The sequence below is a fragment of the Passer domesticus genome, chromosome Z (genome assembly GCF_036417665.1).
Source record: "Passer domesticus isolate bPasDom1 chromosome Z, bPasDom1.hap1, whole genome shotgun sequence".
NCBI lineage: Eukaryota > Metazoa > Chordata > Aves > Passeriformes > Passeridae > Passer > Passer domesticus.
In genome coordinates, this window is record NC_087512.1 from 48,989,248 (window position 1) to 49,016,307 (window position 27,060).

The 27,060-nt window shown below is 50.3% G+C and overlaps 3 protein-coding genes across 5 annotated transcripts; all 3 read left to right on the plus strand.

The window, feature by feature from the left end:
- The first annotated feature begins 1,734 nt into the window (after nucleotides 1-1,734).
- LOC135290534 (serine/threonine-protein kinase PAK 3-like) lies at nucleotides 1,735-5,957 on the plus strand. Its single transcript, XM_064404462.1, has 4 exons — nucleotides 1,735-1,777; nucleotides 2,724-2,787; nucleotides 4,665-4,713; nucleotides 5,841-5,957. The coding sequence occupies exons 2-4, from the start codon at nucleotides 2,726-2,728 to the stop codon at nucleotides 5,955-5,957; spliced, it is 228 nt and encodes a 75-aa protein (XP_064260532.1). The 5' UTR covers nucleotides 1,735-1,777; nucleotides 2,724-2,725.
- Nucleotides 5,958-6,409: 452 nt separating this feature from the next.
- LOC135290533 (serine/threonine-protein kinase PAK 3-like) lies at nucleotides 6,410-21,638 on the plus strand. 3 transcript variants are annotated; one of them, XR_010353298.1, is made up of 5 exons: nucleotides 6,410-6,594; nucleotides 7,233-7,332; nucleotides 7,765-8,660; nucleotides 9,678-9,761; nucleotides 20,741-21,638. XR_010353298.1 is itself a non-coding variant. In XM_064404461.1 (3 exons), the coding sequence occupies exons 1-3, from the start codon at nucleotides 6,454-6,456 to the stop codon at nucleotides 7,998-8,000; spliced, it is 477 nt and encodes a 158-aa protein (XP_064260531.1). In that variant the 5' UTR covers nucleotides 6,410-6,453; the 3' UTR covers nucleotides 8,001-9,000. The 3 variants fall into 3 exon arrangements, 1 of the variants encoding a protein (XP_064260531.1); XR_010353299.1 differs by lacking the exons at nucleotides 9,678-9,761; nucleotides 20,741-21,638 and adding an exon at nucleotides 8,809-9,000; XM_064404461.1 differs by lacking the exons at nucleotides 9,678-9,761; nucleotides 20,741-21,638 and having other exon boundaries at nucleotides 7,765-9,000.
- Nucleotides 19,601-22,482, plus strand: LOC135291221 (heat shock factor protein 5-like). Its single transcript, XM_064405251.1, has 2 exons — nucleotides 19,601-20,111; nucleotides 21,929-22,482. Exons 1-2 carry the CDS (start codon nucleotides 19,601-19,603, stop codon nucleotides 22,249-22,251), a joined length of 834 nt encoding a protein of 277 aa, XP_064261321.1. The 3' UTR covers nucleotides 22,252-22,482.
- The last annotated feature ends 4,578 nt before the right edge of the window (nucleotides 22,483-27,060 follow it).

Below are 27,060 nucleotides of genomic sequence, written 5' to 3' on the forward strand. Positions count from 1 at the left end.
TGACGTGCTTGCTGTGTGACACAGGGGTTGCAGCTGGAGTGATGTAGTGAAAGCAGAATGCTCTGTCTTTGGGTTGACTTTTTGGTGGGCTTGCCCAGCACAGGCAGTTTTCTTTCAGCATCTGGTTGTTTTTCCCTTGTGTGTTGCAGGTCACATCACCCATGCCTGGAGAGAATCCGGTCTTTGGGTGAGTGGGAAAGGAGCCTCTGGCCTTGGGAGCATTTGACAATTGTGGAGCAAGCTGTGAGCTGGGCCTGTTGCAGACCAGTGCCAGCCTGGTTGCATGAATGAAAGTACAGTCCAGACTCTTTGCAGCAAGAGCAGCAGCAGCAGGAGGAGCCTGGGCTGTTTTCTGCAGTTCCTTTTCAGAGCTTTTAAGCTGCTGAAAGTGGAGTTGCTTGGTGCTTTAAGCCATGAGAGAATATCTCGTGCACAAGAGAGTGCAGTCCCATCTAATTGTCCCATTTTACTTGAGTTGGAGCAACTTAGAATCCCATTTCCCTACAGATGATTTCTCCTTAGTGCATCTGGGTCTAGAGCTGAATATAAAGAAGGTCATGTGTCCCTCATGCTGCTGTCTGTCTGCAGAGCCCAACACCAACCTCGGAGGCTCCTCTGGCTATGTGTCTTCCTGCAGAAGAGGCCAAAGGGGAGGAAGATGCTCCCCAAACTGCACCTGCTGCCACTGCAGGGCCTGAGCATCCAGCATCAGTAAGTGGCAGCTCTGGGTAGTGCTGTGGCTGGAGCAAAGCATAGCTGCAAGTTTCTGATCAGACAGCACTTCCCATGCCTGGCTGAAGATGCTGAGGGCTGGAATCTTTTCCAGCCCTTCCCCCAGTCAGTTAGGCTTGGAAAAGGGGAGTGGAACTTGGATTGTTCAGACATCTGAACAGTAGGCAGTAGGCACCTTCCTACTGTTCTGAAAGGGGCTGTGAATTTGTCTTAGCAAGAGACAAGAGGTAGCATTAGGATGTCTTTGGATGCTCCTGGGGTACAAGTGAGGCCCGTGGTGGCCAGTGGCTGTGCAGGCTCCCTGTCCCCTGTGAGGAGAGCAGTGCAAAGATGCAGTTCAAAAGCTTGCAGGATATGAGGTGGCACTGTCCCCAGGAGGGACCTGGCCCTCCCCACAGAGCAGCTGTCAGTAGCTAAAGGAAGAGCTGAGCTGCAGCAGGGCCTGTAGCTGAATATAGGTAAGGTTGTGAATGACAGGTTCTTTCCTGTCCCTCGTGCTGCTGACTGTCCACAGAGCACAAGGGCAGCGTCAGCACCTGCTCTGGCTGCCTCTGTACCCGAGGAAGAGGCTGAAGAGGAGGAAGGTGCCAATGAACCTGGCCCTGCTGTCAGCCCAGGGCTGGAGCAAACAACACCAGTAAGTGCCCCCTTTGAGTAGCAGTGTCTTTGGTGTCATTTTGTCCGTCATGTAAAAGCAGCCTTGGGATTTTGTGCCTTGAGCTGTTGAAGCAAGCTGCACAAGCTGGGAGGTGAAGAGCCCTGGGTGTGGCCAGCAGCATCTTCCTAGGGGTGTGCATTTGAAATGAGATGGGAGGGGCATCTCTGCCAGGCACATTTGTGACCCAAATTCATTTCTTGTCCCAGAGCTCCACCTCCTCTGTCCTGGCAGCTGCAGGAGCTGCAGCTGAAGGCTGGGAAGAAGGCTCCAGTGCCCAGGCTGGAAGCTCAAGCACGAGCAGCTCGTGCACCTGGAGCACGACTAGCTCCTCTGGCGGCAGAGAGCAGCAGCGAGAGAGCACAGAGGACAAGTGCCTGGCCGTGCTGAGTAGGTCCTTTGTGATCCTTGTGTGCCGGAGCGGTGCCTTGTGTGTGCGTGTGTCGGCATGAGCTGTCCCACCTCCTGCTCCTGCTCAGCTGAGTGCCAGGTCCTGAGGCCTCCACACAGGACCTGTTGTTGTGCCCTGAGGTGGTGAGGGATCAGCGGGGTGTTGCTCCTGCCTCTGAGAGCAGCTCGGCCTGGTTTGGCTTTGCCTGAGCTTCCCTGTAGGCAAAAGGCCAAGCAGAGCTTGCTTCTGGCTGAGCAGGAGGCTGTGACCTCGCGAATGAGTAGGCCTCAAGGAGCTCCTGCGGGGCCCAGCTGCTGTGGGCACGGCCAAGGTCATCTTCAGCACTCAGCCTGTCCTAAAGGCTGAGGGGCCTCATTCCTGAGGCCATCACAGTAGCTTATAACATGAGCTGCTGCTCCTGAAAGGCTGAAGGGCATTGTTTAGGCAAAGTCCTGCTTAAAGCTGGACATCTGGGCTCTGCTGGAAGCACACTATTCTTCCTGTTCTGGAGAGAGCAGCTGATGATAAAAATTGATGCCAGAACCCAAGATGCCTTTGATGTTTGCAAGGATGAAAGCTTGTGTTGAATGTCACGGAGTGTTCATTGCCAAGAACAGGAAGGTTTTGTTTTTCCTGCTGCCCTTAATGTTTCTAGAAAACAATCATTTCTCTTGGTTAGAGTTTTCTGATCCCTGTCTCCTCTGACTGTTTCTCCATGTGCTTAGATTGCAGTTTAGACTTTTAGTTTAGTGCAGGCCATCTGCGCTGCAGGGCTGCTTGTCTTGCTGCTGCTGTTTTTGAGGTGGTGCTGGTGCGGTGGTGTTGTTGTTTCCCGACTGACTGAGTTGAGAGGGCCCAGTGTCCCAGAGAGTGGGGCTGCCTTTGTGATCTGCTGCAGGGTGTGATCTCTTTTGAAGTGAGCATCTTTCCTTGGGCTTTTTACAGAGATGCTGGTGAGCAAGGGAGATCCTGAGGCGAAATACACAGAAGTGGAAACTCTTGGCAAAGGGTGAGTGCAGCCACAGTTCCTTCTTCAAAGCGAGGGGCTGTGCGTTTTGCTGGTGTCACATCTCCCTGGAGTGACAATCTCCAAAGCTGCTCAGACACTGCGTTAAGATGATGCCTGGTGATCTCTCAGTGCTGGCCAGCATTTATAGCTGTGGTCTAAAGGCACAGCAGAGACACCTGGATGCTGGCAATGTCTTTCCTGCAGCAAAGAGCAGCACCTGGCAGATCTCCTGTCCCTCAAGTGTGTTTGCACCTGTTTGCCACTTTTTGTAGGAGAAATAATTTTTGAGTGTCTCAAAATAATACAAAATACGTGGGAATGAAAGGAGGAGAAACCCCATTGCCTCAAAGGTCAAGTTAGCTATCAGGAAGCAGCTCTCGGTAACATTTCTTTCCTGTATTTTGCTGAAAACAAGATTCAGTGGTCAGGATGACCACCACCTAGTCTAGAAGCCAAAAGCAGAAATGAAAGCAGCACCTCTCTTTTGTGACTGAGGTGGCAAAAGACAAAGCTTCAGGGGAATGCCCAGTGCCAGTGCACTCTAGAGTAGAAGGCATCATTTGCCTGATGGCAGACCCCTCATGGATCCTGTGGGGTTTAGGCCTTTGCTGCAAAGAATCCACCAAGCTGTTCCCCTTGAAAGCCAGCTCTGCTGACTGTAGATGGGATTGATTTGCAACATTTTCTCTGTACCATGTGTCCTGGTTTAGGGCAATTTTGGGAGGAAACCTCCCGACAGGGCCCCTCCCAAAAGGAAACCCACATGGCCACTGCCCCCAGCCAGTGTGGGAACAATTTCCTTGGAGATAAGAGGAAAGAAGTTGTTTATTTAACAGGCAAAGCACTCCCCAGCACACAAAATGAACAATACTGGATGTCAAAACTCATTTGCTGCTCTGAAGAGATGGCAAGTTCAGAAAGTCTCTCCTGGGGTTTGTCACTGTGTTATCTGTCCCTCCAGTGCTGGGAAAGGCTGCAGAGTAGGCCCTGGTGGGCTACAAAGTGTGAGCTCTCGATGTTTTGCCAGGTCCCAGTCTGGAGCAAATTCTAATGGCTCCAAGAAAAGAGAAAGAAAAACAGTAAAGGGAAAACTCAGACTGCCTTAGCTAGCTAAACTAACTAACTAACTAAAAAGCAAAAGGAGTGTGGTGCTCTACCCCAACTGTGCCCAGACAACAACACTGGAGTTCCGTGTTCCAGCAGACTGCGGGGCAGAGTGCAGTTGATAACAAAACTCTGTGCTCCCTCTTCTCCTGACACCTACTGTCTGATCCAATCTTGGAGGCACAGAAAATAACATCCAGCATAAACAGAACATGTGACTGGGGGTGCAAGCATCATAACATCACCCCAGAACAGAAGCCAAATGTACAAGAAGTCACCAGAACAGTAGAGTCCTTCCAGTGTCAGGTGCACTGAAGAGAAGCAGCTGCCAACGGCTCTGGACCCAGAGCACAGCTGTCTAAGGATCCTGTGTTTTGAGGACTTCTCCATTTGTGTGTGCAGCAAGGGAAGCCTTTGCCTGCTCTGGCTGTGGCTGGACACTATTTTCCTTGCAAGCTGGAAAAGGAATCTGTGTCTAGAGGATTTCCTCCAATGGCTGTTACAGGGCTTCAGGCTTCTCAGAAGGCCTGAGTGGTGATGCTTGAGTTTGGCAGACAGGCTCCAAGGGGAGATGTGAGAAGACCCAACTGGTAAATTCCTGGAAGAATCAGACACATGGACAGATAGAGAAAAGAAAAAGGAGAAAAGACCCAGAGAAGAATCTGTCGTGTTCCACTTACTGTTTGCCCAAGGACTTTTTTCCCGTTGGACTGCAGTGTTTTGCACTTGCAGGGACTAAAGGATATCTTTCTCTGCTGCTGTTTTGTTTCTAGGGGTTTCGGCACTGTGTGCATGGCAGTGGAGTCTGCCACAGGAGAAGAGGTAAGCGTCAAGCAGCGCCGCAGCTTCTGCAGCTCTCGAGTGCCCTCCCCTATGCTGTGAGCTGTGGCTGAGCTTTGGGTTGCCAGCAGAGCTTTGCTGCAAGGGCAAATGGAGTGCAGAGCAATGTCTGCCTGCCAAATACAGTGGGGACAGATTTTGTCCTTCCCAGCTGCCCCAGGGGATGCAAGGAGGCCAAGCGGTATCGTTCAGAGGAGGACACGCTGGCTGGGTCTAAGTGTCCAGGTGGTGTCTCAGAGCATGGCACTGCTCTTTGGGGCTGCAGGGTTCCTGAATTCTCATTTCTGGCTGTTAGCCAATACATGGGAATCGTGCTGGTAGTTCTGTAGCCACCTGCAGTGCTGCCCTTGGGATCTGTACTTAGAGAGAGAGGTCTGCAAGGAGTCTGTCAAGGGCCTAAGCCCTGCTCAGAGCCTGGTGTACATCCCTAAAGGATCCAGGCTTGGGTTATTTGTTTTTACAGTCAGGCAGTAATTGCAAATATCAGTGGTGTGAAGTAAAGTATTTTAGTGGAATGAAATGCAAATTCCTGAAGTGAGGAAGTGCTATAATTGTCTATTTTGTCCTTAATGATGGTTTCATCATCATGGCATTTTTTCTGTGAAATAAGTAGGGTTGTATTTCTTAGGGGGAATAACCCTCAGGATGATTTTAGGACAGCATTGTATCTGTCCTGTCTGTAAGAGTTTGCTTTGTAGTTGTGCAATGGAGAATGCCAGTGGTTGCTGGAGGAATGATCAAGCCCCCTAGAAGTGCCCAAGGTTTCCCAGCACTTTTGCTCCATTTTTACTGGCACAAAATGGCTTCCTGCTTGCAAGAGGTGTGTCAATGACAATGGGAATGATAAAGTAAGGCCCTGGGGGAAGCCGGTGGGCACAGTGAGTGTTGTTAGAGGTTTGAGGTGGAGAGCTTAGACCCTGTTTACAAGGCAAAGGGTATCTGTCTCTCTGTCCAGGGAGGTGCCCAAGCAAGCAGTCTGATGTCCAGTCACAGGGCAGTTTGGCCCAGCCCAGCTGGGCTACGGTCATCCCATAATCACTGTCTCCATCTTCGCCTTGTGGACGTGTGCCACACACTTCTTTGGTTCATGGTTTTCCATGTTGTTTTAGGTGGCCATCAAGAAAATTAGTCTCCTGCAAGAGAGCAGCAGTGAGCTGTGCCTGAATGAAATCCAGGTCATGCGTGGCACTAAGAATGCCAACCTTGTGAACTATGTAGACAGGTGAGTGGTTCTGCTGTCCTGCCATGAAAGGTCATTCACATCCTGCAAGCCAGAGGTTCAACCACTCCTTTGGGCGCTGGCAAAAGAGGATGGAGCTGTTAATTCCTGTTTCTGGGCTGATTTACAGCATCTTCGAAGGAGAGTGCATTGGGGCTGCATTAATCTTTCCTGGCATACCTAGTGTGAAGGGCGCTTTCAAAGACAGGACTGGGCCCTGTCTTACTGAGCCAACAGCCTCCAAGTTCCTGTCCTCTCTCCACATTGTTTTATTGGGTTTGGGGTTTGATTTATCCCCTGGGTTTGAAGTGCTAACAAAGCACTGTCTATTGTATTTCCCTTGGCCTGTTGCGTTGGTGTGGATACCGAGCTGTCTTTTAGACTGCTCAGAGTTCAAGCCCTGTAGAGCATAGTGAATGACTACTCACTTCCTCCTGTGTTCCTCTGAGAGAGACACAGAAACAAGAATCCACCAGGTCATGTAAGTGCATGCCTTCATCTCCATGCTGTTGTTTCCTCCTTTCAGCTACCTGGTGGACGAGGAACTCTGGCTTGTGATGGAATACATGGACGGAGGTTCTTTACATGATGTCATCAGGGAGACTCACATGGCAGAAGGAGAGATAGCAGCTGTCTCTCGGGAGGTAAGGGATGGCGCTTGTGCTTCCCATGGCTTGGGCGGGATGGTCCTTCCAAATGGGTGATAAGGAGAGGAGAGATTTCATCTTCCAAGCCTTTCTCTTATGTCCTTGGCAGTAGCAAGAGCATCTGAAGTGCCTGCCAGTGTCCCTGCCCTTCTTCTAGCGTGTTTGTGTTTGCCTCTCTAAACACTTCCCTGGTGCCTGTGTGTGCTGCATTCCTTCCCTGTAAGGGCAGATGTGGTGGTGGCGCAAAGTGAAGGAAGGGGCAAAGACAAAGAGATACTCACAGGACTCTCCCAGAGCTCAGCCTCAAAGGAGAGCCTTGCACCCAAAGTGGTGTTTGCAAAAGCATCCACTGCTGTCTGGCTGGAGAGAGCACAGCCACTGCAGCAGGGCTCCTTCAGCCTGTGTTTGCCGGGCACTGGCCAGAGGAACAACTGCCCCTTCTCTCTCAGAAGCAAACACACCCTCACTTAGAAAGGCACTGCTGTCCTCGTGGTGGAGCAGCAGGCTCTTGCCCTTGCCAGCAGCCTGTCCTGCCATGGCTCACCATCCCCCAGGAAGTCAGTGTTTCAGATGTGCCACTTCCCTGCTTGTGGGATGAAATCCACTTAGGCTCGTGTTTCTTTTTCCTCTCTCAGTGCCTGCAAGGCCTGGATTTCCTGCACTCCAATCAAGTGATCCACCGCGATATCAAAAGCCACAACATTCTCCTGGGCTTGGATGGATCTGTCAAGTTGGGTGGGTGTTGCTGGCCAGGCTCAGCCGTGGCGGGCTGCGGTGTGGGGCTGCCTTTGGGTGGCTGCCAGTTCCCTGCAGAGGGGCCTGTGGCAGTGCAGGCTGCCCTGCTGCAAGCACAGAGCACAGCCACAAGGTGCAGAGAGGTGTTGCTGGGAAGAAGGGCCCAGGAGTGGCTTTGGGTTGTGTGTGTCCCTTCCCAAGCAAGGCAGTCTCAGTCTAATAGCTTCAGGGACTAAAAGCCACTGCCTGAAACTGGGGACTTTTGCTAAGTGGCCAATTCCTTATTTCCTCGGCTGCAGGCTGAGGAATGGCTGTATGGCCCCTTTACAGCTGGGTTCCACACTGCCTTCTTGGACGTTGGTACAGTGGGGATTTCTTTTGTTTGCTTTCCTAATTCACGCTGGCTTGATCAGAGTGGTTTTTCCTCCTCAGCTGATTTTGGCCTTGCTGCTCAGCTCACTGCTGAGCAGAGCAAACGGAGATCAGCTGTTGGGACTACTTACTGGATGGCGCCAGAAATTTTCACCAGGAAGCCCTATGGCCCCAAAGTGGACATCTGGTCCTTTGGAATTGTGGGGATCGAGATGGTGGAAGGAGCACCTCCGTACCTGATGAAAACCTCCCGCACGGTACGCTGCAGCTGCTCTCAGATACTGCTGTCACCCTGACAAAATCTGCTCCCATCCTTCTGCCTGGGAAGCTTGCCAACACCTGAAAATGATAGGTTCCAGGCTGCACAGTCTCTTGTGCTTCTTGGCCAGATCATCCCCTTGCCATTTTTATGCATGAACAACACCAAAAAATCGTGATGCCTTTTGCTTGGCAGAAGCTTTGCCTCAGGGAGCAGGGAGCAGTGCTGAGCTGCATTTTGTGGAATAATCCTTGGAAATAGTAGAATGAGAAGGAAGTCCTTCTTTTAAAATGCCTGAAGAGGTGGTGTCAGTGCTCAGAGAAGCAAAGTGTGCTGTTGCTGATGGAGCTGCTGCTAATTCCAGCAGCCAGTGAAATCAGGGGTCAAGGCAAGAGCCTTTGCATACTGGACTGGCTATGGCTGCCTCTGGCTTTGGGTTGTTTTAGTAGGGCTAGGGAGTAAAGTGCCACTGGAGAGTGGAGCTTGTCCAGTGGGGTCTGTGTGAGCAGTTTGGGGTGCGAAGGAGACAGGTAGAGTGTGGCATTTCCTTCTTCTCTAGGTTCAACAGCTGATAAGCACCGGGGCCCCCCCGAAGCTGCAGAAGCCCAGGCAGCAGTCGGCGTGGCTGCGAGACTTCCTGCACTGCTGCCTGGAGAGGGACGAGGACAGGCGCTGGTCTGCCCAGGAACTTCTGCAGGTAAAAGGCAAAGCGGCTGCACGTCCTGGATGTGGAGACAGCATTGCACAGAATGCCCTCCTTTCTGTATCTTTCTGGTAGCCAGAGAAAGCCTGTTTCAGCCTGTGGGGAAAGTAGAAGTTCATTGCTTCTTTTTCTCTTTGGGCAGCATCCGTTTGTTACATCAGCCAAGCCGACCTCCACCCTGATGCCTCTGATCATGGCCACACAGCAGTTTATGTCTGGCAGGAGATACTAGCCCTGGAAGAGGCCTTTGTTGTTGTTTGTAGTTTCTAGTTTGTAGCTTATAGCTTGTAGTTTGTAGTTTGTTTAGAGTGAATAAATACTATAATAAATAAAATCTTCACTGTGTTGGAACTTCTCTTTGTTCTCACCTTGTGAATAGGCTCTAAATTTCTTCTGAATGGTCAGGTGTTTCTCCAATGTGGGAAGACCCATGGATGGGGTTTGTGACATGGTTTGTTTGTGAGCAAAGGTCATCTTCCTTCATCGCCTCCAGGCCACAACCTCTTGTGGAGATACAGGCTTGCAGCTGTGACTAGAGGAGCAGAGCAGGACAGAATGGAGCCGAGCAGTGGTGTCACTGCTGGGGATGCTGCTGTGCCTGTGGTTGTGTTGCAGCTCTTGGGAAAGGTTGGGAGTGTCTGTGTTGCTGTGGGCAGAGGGGGAGGGAGCCAGGCTTCTCCACAGTATCAGGCACAGGTGAGTGTCCAGTGGGAAGGCAAGTTCTGCCATGGGAACTGAGGCCAACATGAGGGAGTGAAAACTTGTTCAGTTTGGATCTGTGTGAGCCACTGTGGGCACTGCTAGGGGACTTCCTGGGGCTATGCCCTGGAACAATGTTCCCTAGACTTTAACCTCTCCCATGGAGTCCTGTTTTTCATTTCAATGTACAGTGATTATTGAAAATTATTGAAAATCATTTACTGTGTGATGTTCGGTGGTATCGGACAGTATATTTGATGACATTTAAATTCAAATTTAGTTGCACAATATTTAACAAACTTCCTTTCCCAGTTTTCCTGTTGTACCCCTCACTTCCCTGAACCCACTATCCCTGAGAAGGAGAGGATGGGAGATGGAACCTGCTCAAGAGCACAGGTGAGCCACCAGTCATCTGCCATCTCCCCTCCTTTTCTGTCCTCTTGCCAGGACAGCACTGGCCATGCCAACCTGGAGTCTACCCTAACCCACTTTCTGACAGCCCTCAGCCCTACTCTTGCCTTCCTACTGTATTAGCCATTCCCCATTTTTGTTGGAATTCATGTTTTAGAGATCAAACTTACAATGGCTTATAAAACAGCCAGAGGACCGACTCTGTTGCCCCCACAGGAGACCTGTTCCTGGCCCTGCCAGAAGCTCCCCCACAGGCCAGTCTGCCGGGGTCGGCTGCCAGTGGTCTCTGCCCCAGCACGGGAAAAGGTGGTTCTGGGCAGGCCGCACTCTCGAAGAAGGAGTCTGGACTCTTGCTTTTCGGTCTTCAGTTGAGTTTATTGTTCGTTATCTACAAAGTTTTTCTGTCTGTCCAGCCGAGGTCTGATCAGCAAGACAGCCAAGGGCACTCTCTCCCGCCCATGGGGCGGTTGTCTCTTTTCTAGTAAAAACTACGTAGAAGATATTTACCTTTAATTTCCAATACTTTTCGCCCTTGTTGGCAAGTGCACTTTCCCTATGAACCAATCCACACATGCCAACATCATCCTGAACGTGGATGCCAAGGAGAAGAAAGAAGAAGGACAGGACATGCCCAAATTCCTCCATCTTAGTACCCCTGACCCCCATGTACAGAATTTCAAAACCCCCCTGTACAACATATAAAACCCCCCTGTACAGTGCATTATAATTCAAGTTTTATCAAGTGCGTATCTTCCCCTCACCATTCAGGCCTGAATTTCTCTCATTTTCTCACATTCAGGTGTCTTTGGCTTCCTGCCAGGGTCTCCGAGCCCCTGCCAGGGCTCTGAGACATCCAGGGCATCCAGAGAGATGCTCTGGGTTCCGACACTAGTCCTCCATCAAAGCTTTTCTTTTGACTTGTGTGTTTGGTGAAGGGCACAGGGGAAGGTGCCACCACAAGTCCTTTTGATTTTCTGTTCTCTTGTTTTGTGGGTGAGTGAGGGGGAATGGAGTGGCAGGGAGCAACCTGGGTCTCAGGGCTTTAGAAGCAAGGGGGAATGGAAATCAAATTCTCTTATTGTTTAGCTGTGCTCTGCAATATGAACCCACCTGTTAATTTAAATTGTCAAGTTTAGTTAAAGTCTATTAAGTGTTGTGTTGTTTTTAGTTAAGACAAAATTATTATTTTTACTATGATTGTTATACATTTAATTATAAATCAAACAAAAAAGGGCGAGTCGTGGGAGCTTGTCCTAGAGGGCAGGGGCAAGAACTGAGCACACAGCCACACATCAGACAAACAACGACCAACACCAAGCCTCAGGAGAAGAGAAGCCACAAGGGATGACACCCAGACAACTTATGGGGAGCTTCTCATGAAGAGCAGAGGACTCTGGATTGGGAGTGGCCATGCAGATCAACAGCCTGCCTGGACCCATCAGGGCAGAGGGAAAACAGGTGATGGCTTTGGGATGGGCACCCAAATCTGCCTACACTATCCCTCAATGCACCATCCAGCACCAGGAGAAGCTTTGCTTCATTTTTTCAGTATTTTATCCAATTACTTTTGATTTTTTCTTCTTGCTACCTTCAACGTCTGTACATAGTCCTCCCATTCCTTTGATGTTTCTACCTCTTCCTTTCTTTGCACCTTCCCCTCCCTAATTGTCAGCTGAACTATTGACAGATGGCTTTTTTCACCCACTGGTACCTGATGTGCCAGCAGCAAAATAATTCTCATTATTTTGCCCCTAACTGCCTTCTCATTGGGGCACTGTCACAGCTGGCAAAGCTTTGGTCTTTCATGTGTTTTTTGGGCAGGAGGTGGGTGAGGGCAGACCAAGTGACTTCCTAAGGCCTACAGAGCAATGCCCTGCAAACCAGACCTGTTCTCTTTCAGGCAAATCTTCTTGGAAAGGACTTCAGAATTCCATCATGGAAATGAAGCACTGTTGACAGAGCACTAGACTCTGAAAGGATTTGAAAGGGGAGAGGAAGCTCAGCTTGCACATGAGCCACAAGAAGCTTTCTCCCCACCAGAATTTTGGCATCACAATAGCAGTGCTCCATGCTGGCCATCTCTCCCCAGGATATCCCCCACGTGCACGCCCCTCCTGCTGGCAATGGGCTCACTTTGGCTGTCTTGTGGGGCAGAGAAGGGAACAGGCACCCAGAGAGGGAGCATTTCACTGTGTTTCAGAAAATGACAGCAGAGCAGCCTTCCTCAGCAAAGTCATCTGAAATGACTTAAGAGTCCTAATAGTCTGGAACGCCTCAAGGGTAGGGGTCAAAGATACAACAAAACTCAAGAGACTCCAACCTCCTCAGCATATCATTTCAGTCAGGGTACTGGGTTCAGGCCAAATACCATTCCTGACTTTACCTAACCCTTCAGTTGTTCTCAAACCCAAAATCCTTCTTGTCTTTTTTCAGCTTAACCACTTATGCCTCTTTGTCTACAGCTGGAGAGAGCTTTCCAGCTGCCACCTCTGCTCCTCTGTCAGCACCTTTTCTGTTTCCAGGGGCCACCAACAGTTTCACATGCCTTTCTTCTGCACAATTACGCTGTATGCATCCCCTACCATTACTACATGCAGTTGTCTTGGTGGGGTAATTTTGTGCTTTGCTCTGAGGAGATGGCAAGAGGTCTAAAAACTTGCCGAATGTCGTAAAAACCACAGCTTTGGAGATTTGATCAAAAATAGGGTGTTTATTTAAAGGGGAAAAACAAAGGGGGGGAAAGAAAAAGAAGAAAGGAAAGAAAGAAAAAAGGATAATATCGCAGGCCTGAGGATTGAGGAAACCTCTACCCAAACCGGCGTTTGGCCCCAAGACAAGAACCCAACGGCCCTGCAATGAATGCAGTTAGTCTGCCCTCAAATCTGGATAAAGGTCTTTAAAAAGAGATATTGACCGAAGTCTGTAGTGGGTGGTCCCCTGCTGTGGCTAAGTCACAGTCCAAGGAACAGTAAAAGACAGCAAAGGCAGCTCTTCAGGTCTGGTTGCCCCTTTGATATTCTCTGTTTCAGCTATGAAATGAGAATCTCTATCTGATGACATTGCAAAAGGAATTCCTAATCTTAGTAGTTTTTGTTTTATTATTACTTGAGGTGATTCTTAGGGTTGGGTTTTTTGTTTGTTTGTTTGGGGTGTTTTTTGTTGTTTGTTTTTTGTGGTTTTTTTTTGTTGTTGTTGCTGTTGTTGTTGGGGTTTTGTTTTGTTTTGGTTTGGTTTGGTTTGGTTTGTTTTTTTTAATGACAAGAAAAAGCCTCTGGGCATGCAGAAAATGGGTCCACTAGACTGCAGCAGGATTCATGGCTGGACAAGGCCATGACATTCTCCTGTGGGAATTGGAGAACCTGGCCTGCAGTTTACAGAGTTACTCTGAAGACCATGTACTGTCCCCGGAACAAGACAGACCATGTGCTGTCCTCAAACAGATACACCAAGCAAGAAGGAGCATTGTGCCCAGATGAAGCCAAATGCCAAGCACACACAAGTGGGAACTGCTAATTTGGCACACCTTAGCTAAAGATGCTTATGGTGTGACAGCCAATCAGTAATTAACATGCATGTGTGAATGCAGCTACTGAACCAAGGAGCATTAAGCATTAGTGGCGTGAGACAGTGTCTAGGGAAGGATAAATGTGCCAAAGTTGCTTAACAGAGCAGAACAGCATGTAGCCACAAGGGCTGTGAGTGTGTTCCTCGGCCGACTCTCCGTGGGACCCTCTTCCCTTTGGCGCCTGTGAACAGGGACTCTCTTTGCTGAAATGCAGTTCGCTTAAATGCAGTTCCCCTAAATGCGGAAGACTCCGAGCATCAGGTTCCCAGGCATAGCAGGAATCTATGGATGCACTAATGGAGCACTAACATTCTCACCTTGCTCTATTTACTTTACATTTGAATACAGGCTGGTAGAAGGAGAGATCTGGCTTTGATTTCAGCTTAGGAGTACATGTAAAATGTACTCCTAAGCTGGAGTTGCACTTTCAGCTTAGGAGTACATGTAAAATGCAGCTAATCACTCTCTCTACCCATGAATATTCCACCAGTGGACTGACATAGAGAAACATCCTTTTTCTCTTTCTACCTTCCCAAGTGGTGCCATAATGAACAGGAGACTTGCAGAAATCACACAGAAAATCACCACAATTGCTGAAATTAACACTCAATTCCATGATAAATGATTGTGAGAAAACACTTGACAGCATCACTGAACAAACTCAAGCTTGGGAGAGAAACATTCATTTTAGCACTGATCAAGGGGAAAGAAAAAGAAATGCTGTAAAATTTCCAAGTGGAAGATAAGGAGAAAGCCAGGAAGCACAGGAAGAACAAGGCCCTGTCAGATGAGCTGTGGAAGGTAACTTTGTGCCCCAGCTCTGTCAGAGGACGTTCCCTGTCATTGGTGCAAGCAGCTGGAGACAGAAATACTGCTTGATTTGGGGGCCACAGTCTTGGGAAGTGCAGAGGTGGTTCAATAACGTGACATGAGGGAGTTTCCCCCAGAGCAACTGGGATGCCTGAAAGAAGTGAACAGCTCACCACAGCCCGGCCCCTCAGCTGCTTTTCCTTCTGACCCTCCTGGGGAGGCTCTGACATTTCCTCTTCCCTGATGGAAGTGCAGCTGCTGCCAAGGGAAACGTCCCCATACTGACTCAGTGTTCCCTTTTCTTCCCAATGTCCCATCTGCTGTCCCTGTCCAGGAGAGCTGCTCTGCACGGGAGGAAGAGACCCAGGGAGAGCCTGGGAACATGGGGGGCTGCAATCCCTCCTGATCTAGTTCTGTTTATGGATGGGTAGAGTTAGACTTGGATAGTTACAAGTGTAGGGATATTTACATACATTGACTGATATTTGTATAGGTGTCTATGTATGTATATTGTTATATTGTATATTGTTATATTGATGCATGTATATTGATCTGTTTACATCTGTAGTTATATTTACATACTTGTACATTTGTGTAGGTAGGTCTATTGCTGGAGTTGTATGGATTTTTTTGAATCGTCCATTGATATTAGTACATTTATGTTTGTTATGTGTGTATTATATGTCACATATGGAATAAAATATGTAGTACATATTTACATCTATATATTCTTATGGATATGTATGTATTTACTTCTACTTAAATATATATGGAGTTGTATAGTTCTAAAATTGTATTTATTTAGTTCTGAATCTAAGATTCTTTAGAGAGGGATATTGATGTATTTGTATATGGGGTGTACAGTTGTAGTAATATGTAAAAAATGTAATTGTTAAACTTCAATTCATATTTGTGTATAGTGAGTTGTAGAGTTGCAATGAACTATTTTTTTAAACTGAAGTTGATATTTGTATATATTTACAAATCACAAGTTGATATTTGTATATATTTACAAAGCACAAGTCTCAAGAAAATTAGATTTTAAACTTAAATTGATATTTGCATGTTTATACATTGGCAGCACAAGTGTAGCAATTAGAAAAAAAATAATTTTTAAACTAAAGGGTTTTTTGCATATATCTACATTACTAGTGCAGGTGTAGCTATCTGCGATAAATGCAATGATTCAATTGAAGGAAGTGTAGATTTGTGCTACCCCAAGCCATGAGCAGATGGAAATGCTGCAGGATTGGGCCATGGAAGTCACCGGCCATGCCCAGCACATGCCCCACCTGCACTCAGGCTGGGCACGGGCAGCGCAGATTTGGGATGGCAGCAGAGCCACACGTTGGCTCAGCACTGGCTGCCAAGGCCTGCTGAGAAAACTCCGGGACTCCACTGAGAGCAAAACTCCAAGCAGGAGCCACCTAGGGAGGACAAATCCACCCCCCATCCCACGGGCAGCTCTTTAGGAAGAGATGGTCTGTATGACCCACAGGCAATGGGTTAGAAAAAGATCAAGTCTATATTTTATATCTTCTATTTATTATAGTATCTATATTAAAATACATAGTATGTAGTCTACAGATGACAAATTACATATATAATCAATTCATATGTGTTGTGTGATACATTTTGATATATTTTGATAAATAGTTTTATTTTGTATAGATTTGATATATTCCTCCAGCCTGAAGAGTGAAGATGTACTGCAGTCCAAAACCTTCTGCCCACACAGCAGTCAGCCCCGGCTGTGTGCATGCACACCCACCCACTGTCCTTGCTCTCCTCAGCACTTCAGGGCTGCTGTTTGCACAGAACTGGGATGAATTTAACTCAACAGAGCCACGAGTGGGCTGTCCAGCTTGTCATGAACACTCATGTGGCAAGGAACAACAGAGCTCTAAATCACATTATCACATGTCCTTTCATTCCTGCTGGGCACTGAGGAACTCTCAAAAGCACCAAAGACACAGAGAAGAGGTGAAAAAAATTGGCATCATGCTACTGCTGGTATCCTCATGGAGGAAAATCTGTTGGGTTTCTTAAGGATGTAGCTTTCCAAAAACTAGGAAAACTGCTCAGCACCAGTAGGCCAATTGTGAGTGGTTTCCTTGACTTGGCAAAGCTGGGATGGTAACAGTGGACTCTGTCCTTGGCTCAAATCACCTGCCCTCACCTGCAGACAAAAGCACCACCACCAGCAGAAGCTACATCAGTCAATTTTCTCAAAAAGCTGTGTTAAATTTGGGAGACAAAAGGAAAATGTATCAGACACTGTGGATTCATGACAGGACTCTGTGAAACAGTTGCAAAGCAAAGGGCAGCAGCTTCTCTCTGGGACACTCCTTGTGCTCCAGGGCAGCCGGGCTGTCCCAGCTGCCCAGGACCCGGCGCTGAGTGAGCTCTGCAGAGCTGCACAGCGGGGAGGCAGCTTCGGGCACCTCAGCCCCTGGCCAGGAGTGGCTTCTTGCTCTGGAGGGCTCCCTGGGGGCAAATGCAGGCTGCTGGCCTTCTGCTCTTGGCCCTAGCCTGGCCTTGCAGGGCTAATCCTGTTCCCTGTCTCAAATGTGCTAAAGACAGACTTGTTTGTTTCCAGCTCTGCACAGCATTGATTTGCACCACAAAATACTGAAGGACTGAAGGCCAAACTTCAGACCCTGGCTGAAGCCTCAACAACAGAACCTGAGCCAAAGCTGCCTTCTAGGTGACCCTTCCAACCAAATGTGCTGTGTATCTGCTCCTTAACCAAGTATTGCTATCAAAAGGATCAATGCACTGGTGAAACACGTCTGCACCTTTCTGCAGTAGGAAAATGGACAAGGCCACACCTGGCCCTGGCTCCTCCTTGAGCCCTGGGCAGGCTCGGGGAGAAAACCAAGAGGAGAATGAAATCAGATGTCCCCCAGCAGAAGCTGTCACGTTGCCTGTCCAGCACTGTCAAAGCCGGGCTGCTCTCACAGCGCAGTCGGAAGCCTCGTGGCTGGCAAAGGTGGAGGCTCCGCAGGATTTCCCAGTTCCCGGCCGTGGCTCTCCAGGGCTTGGCTGGGACAGCTTCCCCCAGCTGATGTGCGGCTCTGGATGAAGGGGAAAGCATTGGGGTATCTGCTGATCTATCTTTCTTAATCACTAGAGGCAACCTTTTGTAATAATGCTGGGGTGCATTGCTTGGCTTCTCCTCTTCTGACTTTCTTGCATTTTGCATTACAGTAAATGACACTATTCCTCCAGCTGGTGTCTGTGTCTGCATCTCTGACCCTCCCCACCATCAAAACAAACACACAGCCAGTTTAGGACCAGACCTGCCTCTCTGCCAGCCCATCTCTTGGAAAAATCCCTGATGGCCATCTCTGCAAAGGAAATTCTCACTTGGCAACTTCCTTTTCTGCAGGTGGGTGAGAAAAGGAGCCACTCCCAGCTCTGGACACCTCTGGAAACCAGCTGCTTTCAGCAGTCACAGCCCTGAAATATCAACCTCCTTCCTTAACCTGACACTGGGAGCTCCCACCAAGAGGCCTTTTGTCCAAGGATGCCCACAGAAGAGCTTGAGGAGGGAGCAGTTTGGAACACAACTCCTCCAGAGTTTAAACCTGCCTTTACCTAATGAGCACACACCAACCTGTCCCAAAGGGAAAGTAGGCAGGAAAGAGAAGTGCCTTTCCCACAACAGCAAACATTTTGATTTCTTTTGTTCCAGCTGGAGAGTGGAGAGCATGGCCTACACCTCAGTTTGGGAAGGAACCCTGGGAATTGGCCTGATCTGGGAGCCTAGCAGAGGGAATTTTCCTAAAGACATGGAAAAGATTCTCTGGAAGCAAAAGATTATGACAATATTTCTGCAGGAAAAAAAAAAAAAAAAGAATTGAAGCATTTCAAGAAGTTCCCAGACTGAAATTTGTGTCCCAACATGACAGCCCCAAAGTCTCTGTGATGTGTCAGGAAGCTCAGGAATGAACCTGCAGGGCTTGGATAAACATCATTGGTGTGCGTCCCCCAGAGCACAGGCAGCTCCCCAACAAGACTTCAAGGCTGAGGGACAAAGCTTCCCCCTTCAGCTCTCCACAGCAGCTCTAGGGAGTCTCTCTCCATTGCAAGGTCTCCTTTGTCAGTCTACAGTGACAAGAGCTGGCTGCAGGAGGCATTTGCATTGGAACTCTCCCCAGATGGGGGGAAGAAGAGGGGATTCCTGAGGAAAGAAACGTGCAACACCATCTGGGAAGACACCAGCATGAGTCCCCCACAACTCTAGGCCATTAATTGGTGCCCAAAAAGTAGGTAATAAAACAGTGCTCCATAGTGTGGGGCCCATAGGGTAGGTATTGGTTTGTTCATCACCAGTAGGGAGGGGGATAGCTCCACCACAAACTCACTCGCCTGTTCTTCACACAGTACTAGTTTTATACTTTTTTTTTTTTTTTTTTTTAATTCATGGGCACATTAAACTTTCCTAACCTTCATCTTGTAGCATATTTTCTAATTATATGATTTGAAAGCCCTCGTGGCACACTTGCAGTTTCTGCACGAGGTGGTCATCACTCTCCTGCTGGTCGTTTTGGATGAAGGCTCAGAAGGCTTCCTCGGGCTTGAACTTCTCACCTCTCATTTCTGCACAGTCTACATGATTGTCTGCTCAAACACCAAGTGGTTACCATTTGCAGTTAGCTTGCTCTGCTAAATGTGCTGATTTCTAGAAAGCGCTTCATTCCCAATCCCTGTTACAAAGGAAATGCATTTTTTGGCACAGCTACAGCTTTTAGCATAGCTCAAGCATTTCCTCATTGCCTCAGCACCAAAAAGAAGCAAAGTAGGAGGGGGCAAACCAGGGACGGTGATGGGGCAACATTGTCTTCTTGCCCAGGCATTATAATTCCTTGGGTAAAGCAGCATCCATCCATAGGCCAGCACTTTAGCTTGGATGACAATGCTGACAAACCTGCTGCCCATGCCTGCTGCTGTAGCTGACTCGAAATCATGAGAAATGTGCCAACTCTGCCAAAGACTGGCAGACACGGTGAGATAAAAAGAGCCAGTCTGCTGAAAAGGAGACCAAATGAATGTTTTCTAATGCCCCCTTCTCATCCTTTCCCCAGCCAAGCCAGAGCAATGTCCTTCCTCTCTGTCACCGATGGTGACCCAGGCACGGGATGCGCAGTGGGGACAGAGCTCGCAACTGCTCCCAGTGCCTTCGCCACGGGCTTCCATTGCCCTGAAATGCCGTGCCAGGCGCTGCCCTTCCGTGCCGTGCCGTGCGGAGCCCGGCCAGCGCCGGGAGCCGCCCCGCCCGCGCTGTGCCCGCGGCCCCGGCTCTGCCGCGCTCGTCCCCGCCAAGTCCGGCCCGCGCCGGGGCCGCGCTGGGCGCGAGCGCAGCGCCCCCCTCCGGCCGCGCGCCGCCGGCGCAGCCGCGGCCGTTGCGCCGCGGGCGTTGCGGCCACAGGCGGCGATCGGAGCCATGGCGGAGCTGCCGCTGCCCGCCGGGCTCAGCGCCAGCGCCTTCCCCGCCAAGCTGTGGCGCCTGGTGAACAGCCCCCGCGTCCGCTCCGTGCGCTGGGACAGCCGCGCCCAGGGGCTGCTCGTCGACCGCTCCCTCTTCGAGCGGGAGCTGCTCAGCCCGGGCGACGCCCACGGGGGCGGCGAGGGGGTGGGGCCCACGCCGGACTCCTTCCAAGCCACGCACTTCGGTAGTTTCGTGCGGCAGCTCAACCTCTACGGCTTCCACAAGGTGCCGAGCCGGGTTGGCTCATCTGAGCCCGGCGATGCCGGGGGCTGGCTCCACTTCAGGAACCCCAACTTTCGCCGCGACCGCCCCGACCTCCTGCTCCATATCAAGCGCCTGACCAGGGCCAACAGGCAGCGGCTGGCAGCGGGGCTGGAGGTGCGCAGCCGCCAGCCCAGCCGCTTCCAGCAGCTCCGCACGGAGCGGCCGCTGGCGTCCTTCCCTGCCGGGCAGCCGCCCAGAGCCGGTGAGAAAGAGTGGGAGCTGTGGGCGCGGAGGCTGGCGTGGGCTGTGGCCGTGGGCCCTGCCCGTGCTGGGGCTGCTCAGCGCAGCTGCCCCGCCTGGCACAGGGGCTGTCCTTGGGCAAGGCAGCTGTGCCGGCAGGGCCCGGGCGCTGTGCCGGCTCTGCCGGGCTGCCGGGGCTGCGGGACGGTCCCGCCGCGGCTGCGCTCACCACAGCCCGGCCCGCTCGGCTGCAGCTGGCCCAGCCGTGCGCCGTGGCTGGCGCTGCTCCTTGCCTGGCCCAGAGCCCTGTCCCGGTCAAGCGCAGCTGGAGGGAGCCTCCTGTCCCTGTAGAGCAGAGGAGAAAGCACCGGGCAGTTGGGTTTCTGGCAGTTGCCTTCTGCCAAGGAGCAGCAGTGGGACAGTTTTCCCAGACAGTTGAACGAATAGGGCAGAGCTAATTAGACAAGGAATTGTTAGTTGAATAGCCCCAGAACATGTGGGGATTTTTTTCTTTCTCACCCTGTTTGGGAGGATGGGAGCTTTTGTCTTTCCTGATAGAAGTACAGTTGCTGCCAAAGGAAACACACCCAAAGACCAATAGTGACCCGGCCTTCTCTTTGCTTCCTTTCTTCTTCCCTCACTGCTACACAGTGCTCTCATACCAGGACCTCACTGCTGCCTCACCTGAGGGTTTACAGCTGCCTCCAGGCCCTTCCAGGCTAAGCGCAGGTGCTCAGGAGTCTGACTTTTTCCTGACATCTCCCAAGAAAGTCTTTGCCTCATCTGGACTTCTTGGGGTTTCATCAGAGGAACCAGGCACCAGCAAATTTCATCTCAAGCGTCAGCTCATCATTCCGCTGGTTCCCATAGACCGCAGATGCCGCCCTGAGCTCATGGTTTCTCTGCGTCCCATAGACCATCACAGCCCTTCCATGGCCTCTCCAGAGGGAAGCAGCTGCACATCTTCAGAGCAGTATTTGCCAGCCTGCAGTTCATCAGGTAGGGAAAGAGTTTCTACCCTTGCTTTCCAAGCAGGTCCTGGTTAGTGACCCTTTAAAGAGTTTTCCTGCAGTGCTCTATCATGGGTAGATCTCAAGCGAGAATCGGGTAGAAAGTGTCAAGTCGCCTAGGAAGAGGGATCTTGAAAACAGAAGGATTTTCTGCCAGCTTTTCCTGTCCTTGCTGCAGATTTGGAGGGTGTTCTGGGCATTTTCCAGACAGCCCTTCTGTAGGGGTACAAGGGCAAGGCAAAAGATATTGCCTAACAAGTCATCAGTGTTAGGTGCACTCCCCTCTTTCTTTGAATGAAGCCAGACTAGGATGGTGAGAGGATATTGCAGAGCTTTAAGACTGTCTGCCCTGAAAATCAAGCCAAACCACTGAAATGAGCTCTGCCTGCCCCAGAAGAGTTGGAGCTGCAGAATACAGCCTCACCCACAAGGCTGGTTTTAGAAAAAACTCACAGTTTAATTTCAGCATGTGTGTCTGAAGATCTGGGCTCTTCCTGGGTGAATCCACTTTCTGTGGTCTTTTGTGATGAGAAACCAAATGTAGCCAAATCCCAAAGCTGCTGGGAAGATGCAAAAGGCTGTGATTATAAAATGTGTGTGTGTGTCTATATCCCTTTTACAATCCATGCTTTAATCTGTGTACATGTGAATTAGGATAAATATTTTTTAAGAGGAGAACTCACTCCCCCAATCCCCTGGCAAGTCTGAATACATTTCTGGAACTGAGGTTGCTCTGTGCTTCCTGTGATGTTTGATCCAAGGCAGCACTAGAGCTCTGTGTCCCAAAGCCACATTGTGGAGCCTGACCAATGTGTTTGGATTCTTGCAGCCACCCCAGGCACTTCAGGCCCCAGCGCTCCAGCTGGCAGTGCTGGTTTTGCACCATGGACAGCCCCCAGCTGGCTGTGGAATACTCCTGGGGAAGAGGAATTGCCACCACCAGATCTGGACATGGTGCTTGAGACGCTGGAGGAGATGTTTTCTCCCTCTGCTCAGGTAACTGCATTGGACAGGGAAGAAAAGGGCTGGGAGCTGAGAGCTTGTGAATGTTGTTGCATGGCTGAGAAGCAAAGGCTTCTTGAGTTCAGCTCAGTGAATGGACAGGAAAAGATTTGCTTGGTGAAACAAGACTTCCTAAAGAAGAGGGAATGAAAAAGTCTCCCCCTGAATAAGGATGAAGAGGTGTGAGCCTGTGTTGGCCAGGTTTGGGTGCCTGTTTTCCTGGGAAGAATCCCTCGTGCAGGGGTGTTTGTGGTGAGGAAGTGGAAGCTTTGTAGGTTCTAAGAGGCTTTGTTTGGTGGGAAAGAAGAGAAGAGTGTTTGGAGAATTGCCAAGTGTCCCGTGCAGGGAGGGACATGCCAGAGGCTGTGCCTCTTTTGGGTGGGAAGGCCAAGGCAAAGCAGGGCTGGGCTGCAGCTGCTGCTGCTGCTGTGTGAGCCCTGCCGGGCGTGTGGGCGCTCCCAGAGCCGTGTGTGGGGCTGGGCTGGAGCTGCAGCTTTCTTGTCCTCTGGGTAACCTGGTGCCTGCAGCCCAGTCTCCATCTGGGAAATCCTCAGCTGGGCAAACTGGCCAGTCTTGCTGTCCATGTTGCAGAGCTCAGTCACCTTGCTCTTGGGCAGCTCTGTGGGAAGAGATGTGTGTTCCCACGCAGTCCCTGCCAAGCTGCAGCCTGGATGAGACTGCTTTGCTCAGGGTTGTGGAGCAAATCTCTGTGCCAGGACTCCTTCCTTAGCAGCCATTCCATGTGTTCAGTGTCACCCCCACGTTCAACACTGTCAGCTTTGACAGCTTTTGGACTGTGTTTGAGAAGTGAAATTGTTTTGACTCTTGAAGGGCTTTGGGGCCCAGAGTTCTTGTTAGGAACAAGGGATTAAGAGTGTGAGCCATGGAGTTGTTGGACCAGGTGTTTGGTGTAACTGGTGAGAAGGGTTTCTTCCTTTCTGTTTCTCTTTCAAGGGGAATATTAATGTTGCCCCTGAGTCTTCAGGAGGGCAGCCTGTGGACAGAGCTGAAGCAGAAGGAGCTTTGCCTGGCACCAGGAGGTGCGGGAACAATTCCCAGGAGCCCGAAGAGCTTGGTAAGGACAGAGTCCCCCTTGGTTTAGAGAGGTGTGAGATGGCTGCTCCGAGCCTGCCTCTGGCAGCAAGGGAGATGAGCAGAGTTGAGCTCCTGTCTGCAGGGCTGGTGCTTCCTGGTGCCTTTAGTTCAAATCCTGCACTGGCACAATCTCCCCGAGCCCTGCCCTCCACGCTTCTCCAGAGGCTCTGACACTGAGTCCTCTGCTGTGGCAAGGGAGGAGGGAATAAAGCTGACCTTGTGGAGTTGTGTCACCAACTCGGGTGTCCCAGTTTTGTGCTGAAGTCCGTGGATAAATTTGCTGTAGGGTGTCAGTGCTCTGGAGGCAACACTGAGTGACTCTTGAAGGGAGAGAAAAAAACCACAAGAAAAGGTCAGTGTAGAAGTCTGAGCTGTTTGTCTCCAAGCATTAAATCAATGTTGTACCAGTCTGCTGGTAGGTGTAGTGAGATACATTAAAAATACAAGCAGCAGAAGCTCTGAGGCCAAGCAAATCATCAGTCACAAATCCAGTAGCTCAAGGAAAACCTGAAATTACCCCAAATTAGTGAGAACTAAAGGAGAGATAGAGCACTTTGGATCTGCATGCTTGAGCAAAGCTGCTGCAGCCTGCAGGCCTGCTAGGAAGTTCTTTCCCTCCCAGCTGTTCATCCCAGAGCTGGTGGTTGTTTTGGAGGAGCTGTTGCTCACTGCAGAGGGCAGGTTGCAGACGGCAGGGAACGGTGCTGATTCATAGCTCAGCTTCCAGCAGCCCTGAGCTTCAGCCATTTCAGTGGGGACTGAGGTCTCTCTGTCAGCACAGAGAAAGAACAAGGCTGGGCTTCTTCGTGGCAGCTGGGGCTGCCTGTGTTTCCAGCTCTCATGGGTGCCCTTTGCACTGCAAGGGTTTTGACTTAATTGGGATTCTTCAAAACTTCAGAAATTTTGAACGCTTGGATGGATTCTGACTCTTTAAAGAGCAGGCTTCAAATTGCCAAGTGAGACTCTGCCTTTCGGGCCATCTTTTACAGTCTTTGACACAAGGACAGTGACTTCCAAGAGGAAAGATGCACAGAGGCCAATATTGACCCAGTGTTCCCTTTGCTTCTCAGATTTCCACCTAATCTACCTTGCCAGGAGGGCTGCCCTGCGTGAGAAAAAGGATCGGAGGGAGAGCCTGTGACCATCGGGCAGGTGGAATCCCTCCATTTATACATAGATTTATAGATTTCCATAGTTCTATTTATATATCCATGTAGTTACATTTATTGATTTATACAATCCTATTTATATATCCACATAGTTATATTTGTAGGTTTATAGAGGACATATATATATATATATATATATACATCTATACAGTTAAATCTATATATAGTTTTTGATGTGATAGAATTATATTTATGTGCATGTAGTTACATTTATAGATTTTAAAATTTACATTTATATACATAGAGAGTAATAATATATTTTGAATATTTTTATATTTATAAATCTGCATCGATATGTAGTTAGAGTTATATGGATTTTTAGATGGATAGATTGATGTTAGTGTAGGTCTAGGCAGTATTTTTACCTCTTTCCCCCTCGGCTGCCTTTTTCACCTCTGGCTTTTCCCCCTGTGCCCCCTGTGTCCCCTCTCCCTGGGCTGGGTCCGAGCTGGCGGCCGGGCCGGGCGCAGCAGCAGTTCCAGCCCCGGATGTCCCTGGAGCGCTGGGAGCTGCCGGTGGCCCCAGGCACTGTCCCCTGAGGAGCTGCTGAAGGACGGTGAGACTGAGGGGGCTGAGGGGGCTGAGGGGGCGGTGGCGCTGAAGGAACGGTGACCCTGAGCTGCTGCTGGGGCTGAGGGCTGTGGGGCAGCCCAGGGCCATGGTGGCACTGAGGTGACAGGCAAGTGGCACAGGCTGAGGGGGTGGCGGGTCTAAGGGGACGGGATGGGTCAGAAGGGACTGAGGGAGGTGAGAGGACTGTGAGGGGCTGGAGAAGCTGAAGGGGGCTGGGGGTTTGGCGAGAGCATGGCGGGGCTGAGGGGATGGAGGGGCCAGCAGGGAGCACAGAGGGCTCCGGGACTGCAGCTCTGCCAGGCCTTGGAACCAATTCCAGAACCTCCACTTTTGCCACAGCTGCAATGAAGACCACGAGGACCGCCGGAGACTGCCGGGAGCCAGCAGGGAGAAGCCGAGGGCCAGCAGCAGGAGCAGGGAGCGAGGCCCTGCTGCTGCCAGCCTGGAGAGAGCCCGGGTGAGGCCCCAGGGCCGGGGAGGCAGGGTGGGGCTGAGGCTGGCGTGGGCTGTGGCCGTGGGCCCTGCCTGTGCTGGGGCTGCTCAGCGCAGCTGCCCCGGCTGGCACAGGGGCTGTCCTTGGGCAAGGCAGCTGTGCCGGCAGGGCCCGGGAGCTGTGCCGGCTCTGCCGGGCTGCCGGGGCTGCGGGACGGTCCCGCCGCGGCTGCGCTCACCACAGCCCGGCCCGCTCGGCTGCTTTCTCTTTCTGACCCTCCTGGGGAGGCTCTGACATTTCCTCTTCCCTGATGGAAGTGCAGCTGCTGCCAAGGGAAACGTGCCCCTACTGACTGAGTGTTCCCTTTGCTTCCCAGATGTCCCATCTGCTGTCCCTGTGCAGGAGAGCTGCTCTGCCCGGGAGGAAGAGGCCGCAGGAGAGGCTTTGAAGATGGGGCAGCTGGGGTCCCTTTTCTTCCTGTTATATATCTGTTCATATATATAGTGTATATTATGTAATATTTAATTTCTGTTTACATATGTAGATTGTTATATAGGTATTTATATATATAACAATATATATTTTTTATATATATAAATATTTCTGTGTGTGTGTGTTTAGTACTATTTAAACATGTATGGAGTCATATAGTTGTACAGTTGTATCGATAAGGTTCTTGGTACAAGGTTCCTTGGGGAGGGAATGCAGCGGCGACAGCTAGCCTGTAAGACTCTGACTCCCCGGCACGCTCCGGCCGCGCCGCCGGCAGCACTGAGGGGGGAAGGGCACTCTCCCCCTGGGAGACTTCCTAGGGAGAGTGCTTAAGGCTGAATGCCTTCAGAAGGGCGAGAACCCCCAGAGCCGTTGGAAGAGGAGCTGGGCTGCGACCCACAGGAGAAAGACCGGACCGCGCCGACAGGGAAAACGGGAGGGTTTATTGAAAGCGCGTCGGGCGCGGACAAAAATGCTTGCCCGGCAGGGCCTTATAAACAGAATACAATGACCAATCTAAATTTTTGAGAGGAGGGAATAACGCGTAACAAACATCTCGGATCTCCAGTGGGAATAAACTGAGGGTTGAACCCTGACCTCTGGTCCAATCACTCAGTGTCCAAGACAGAAGGCTCTGGATGGAAGGGTATGGACACTGAATAACAGACAGGCAGCCAGGGAGGGATTAGGAGAGATAACTCGTAACTGACGGGACAATCAAGGAGAGGGGGAGAGAGAGAGCCCGGGCAAAACCATAAACAGGAATGGGGGGTACAGGAATAAACCAACTTAAAACTAATGCACCCCTACAAGGGAATGCATATTTTTGTATTTCTATATGGGCTGTACACTTGTAGTAATATGTAATAAATTAGGTTGTTAAATTGATCTTTGTATCTAGTGAGTTGTAGAGGCTGGCAATAAATTAGGTTTTGTTAACTGAAGTTGGTATTTTTATATTTTTACATAGACTGGTTGTAGTAATCTAATAAATTCTTGTTCTTAATCCAAATGGAGATTTGTGTAGTTCTGTATTGTCAGCACGGGTGCAGCAATTTGAAATAAATGATGTTTTTCAATGGAAATTGATTCTCGTGAGTTGTAGCCGCAGCTCTCTTCACAGAGAGCAGCAGCTACATCGTGTGTTTGTCCATCAGCAGTGTGGCAATGTGCAAGAAATGCCATTTGTCAGCTGCG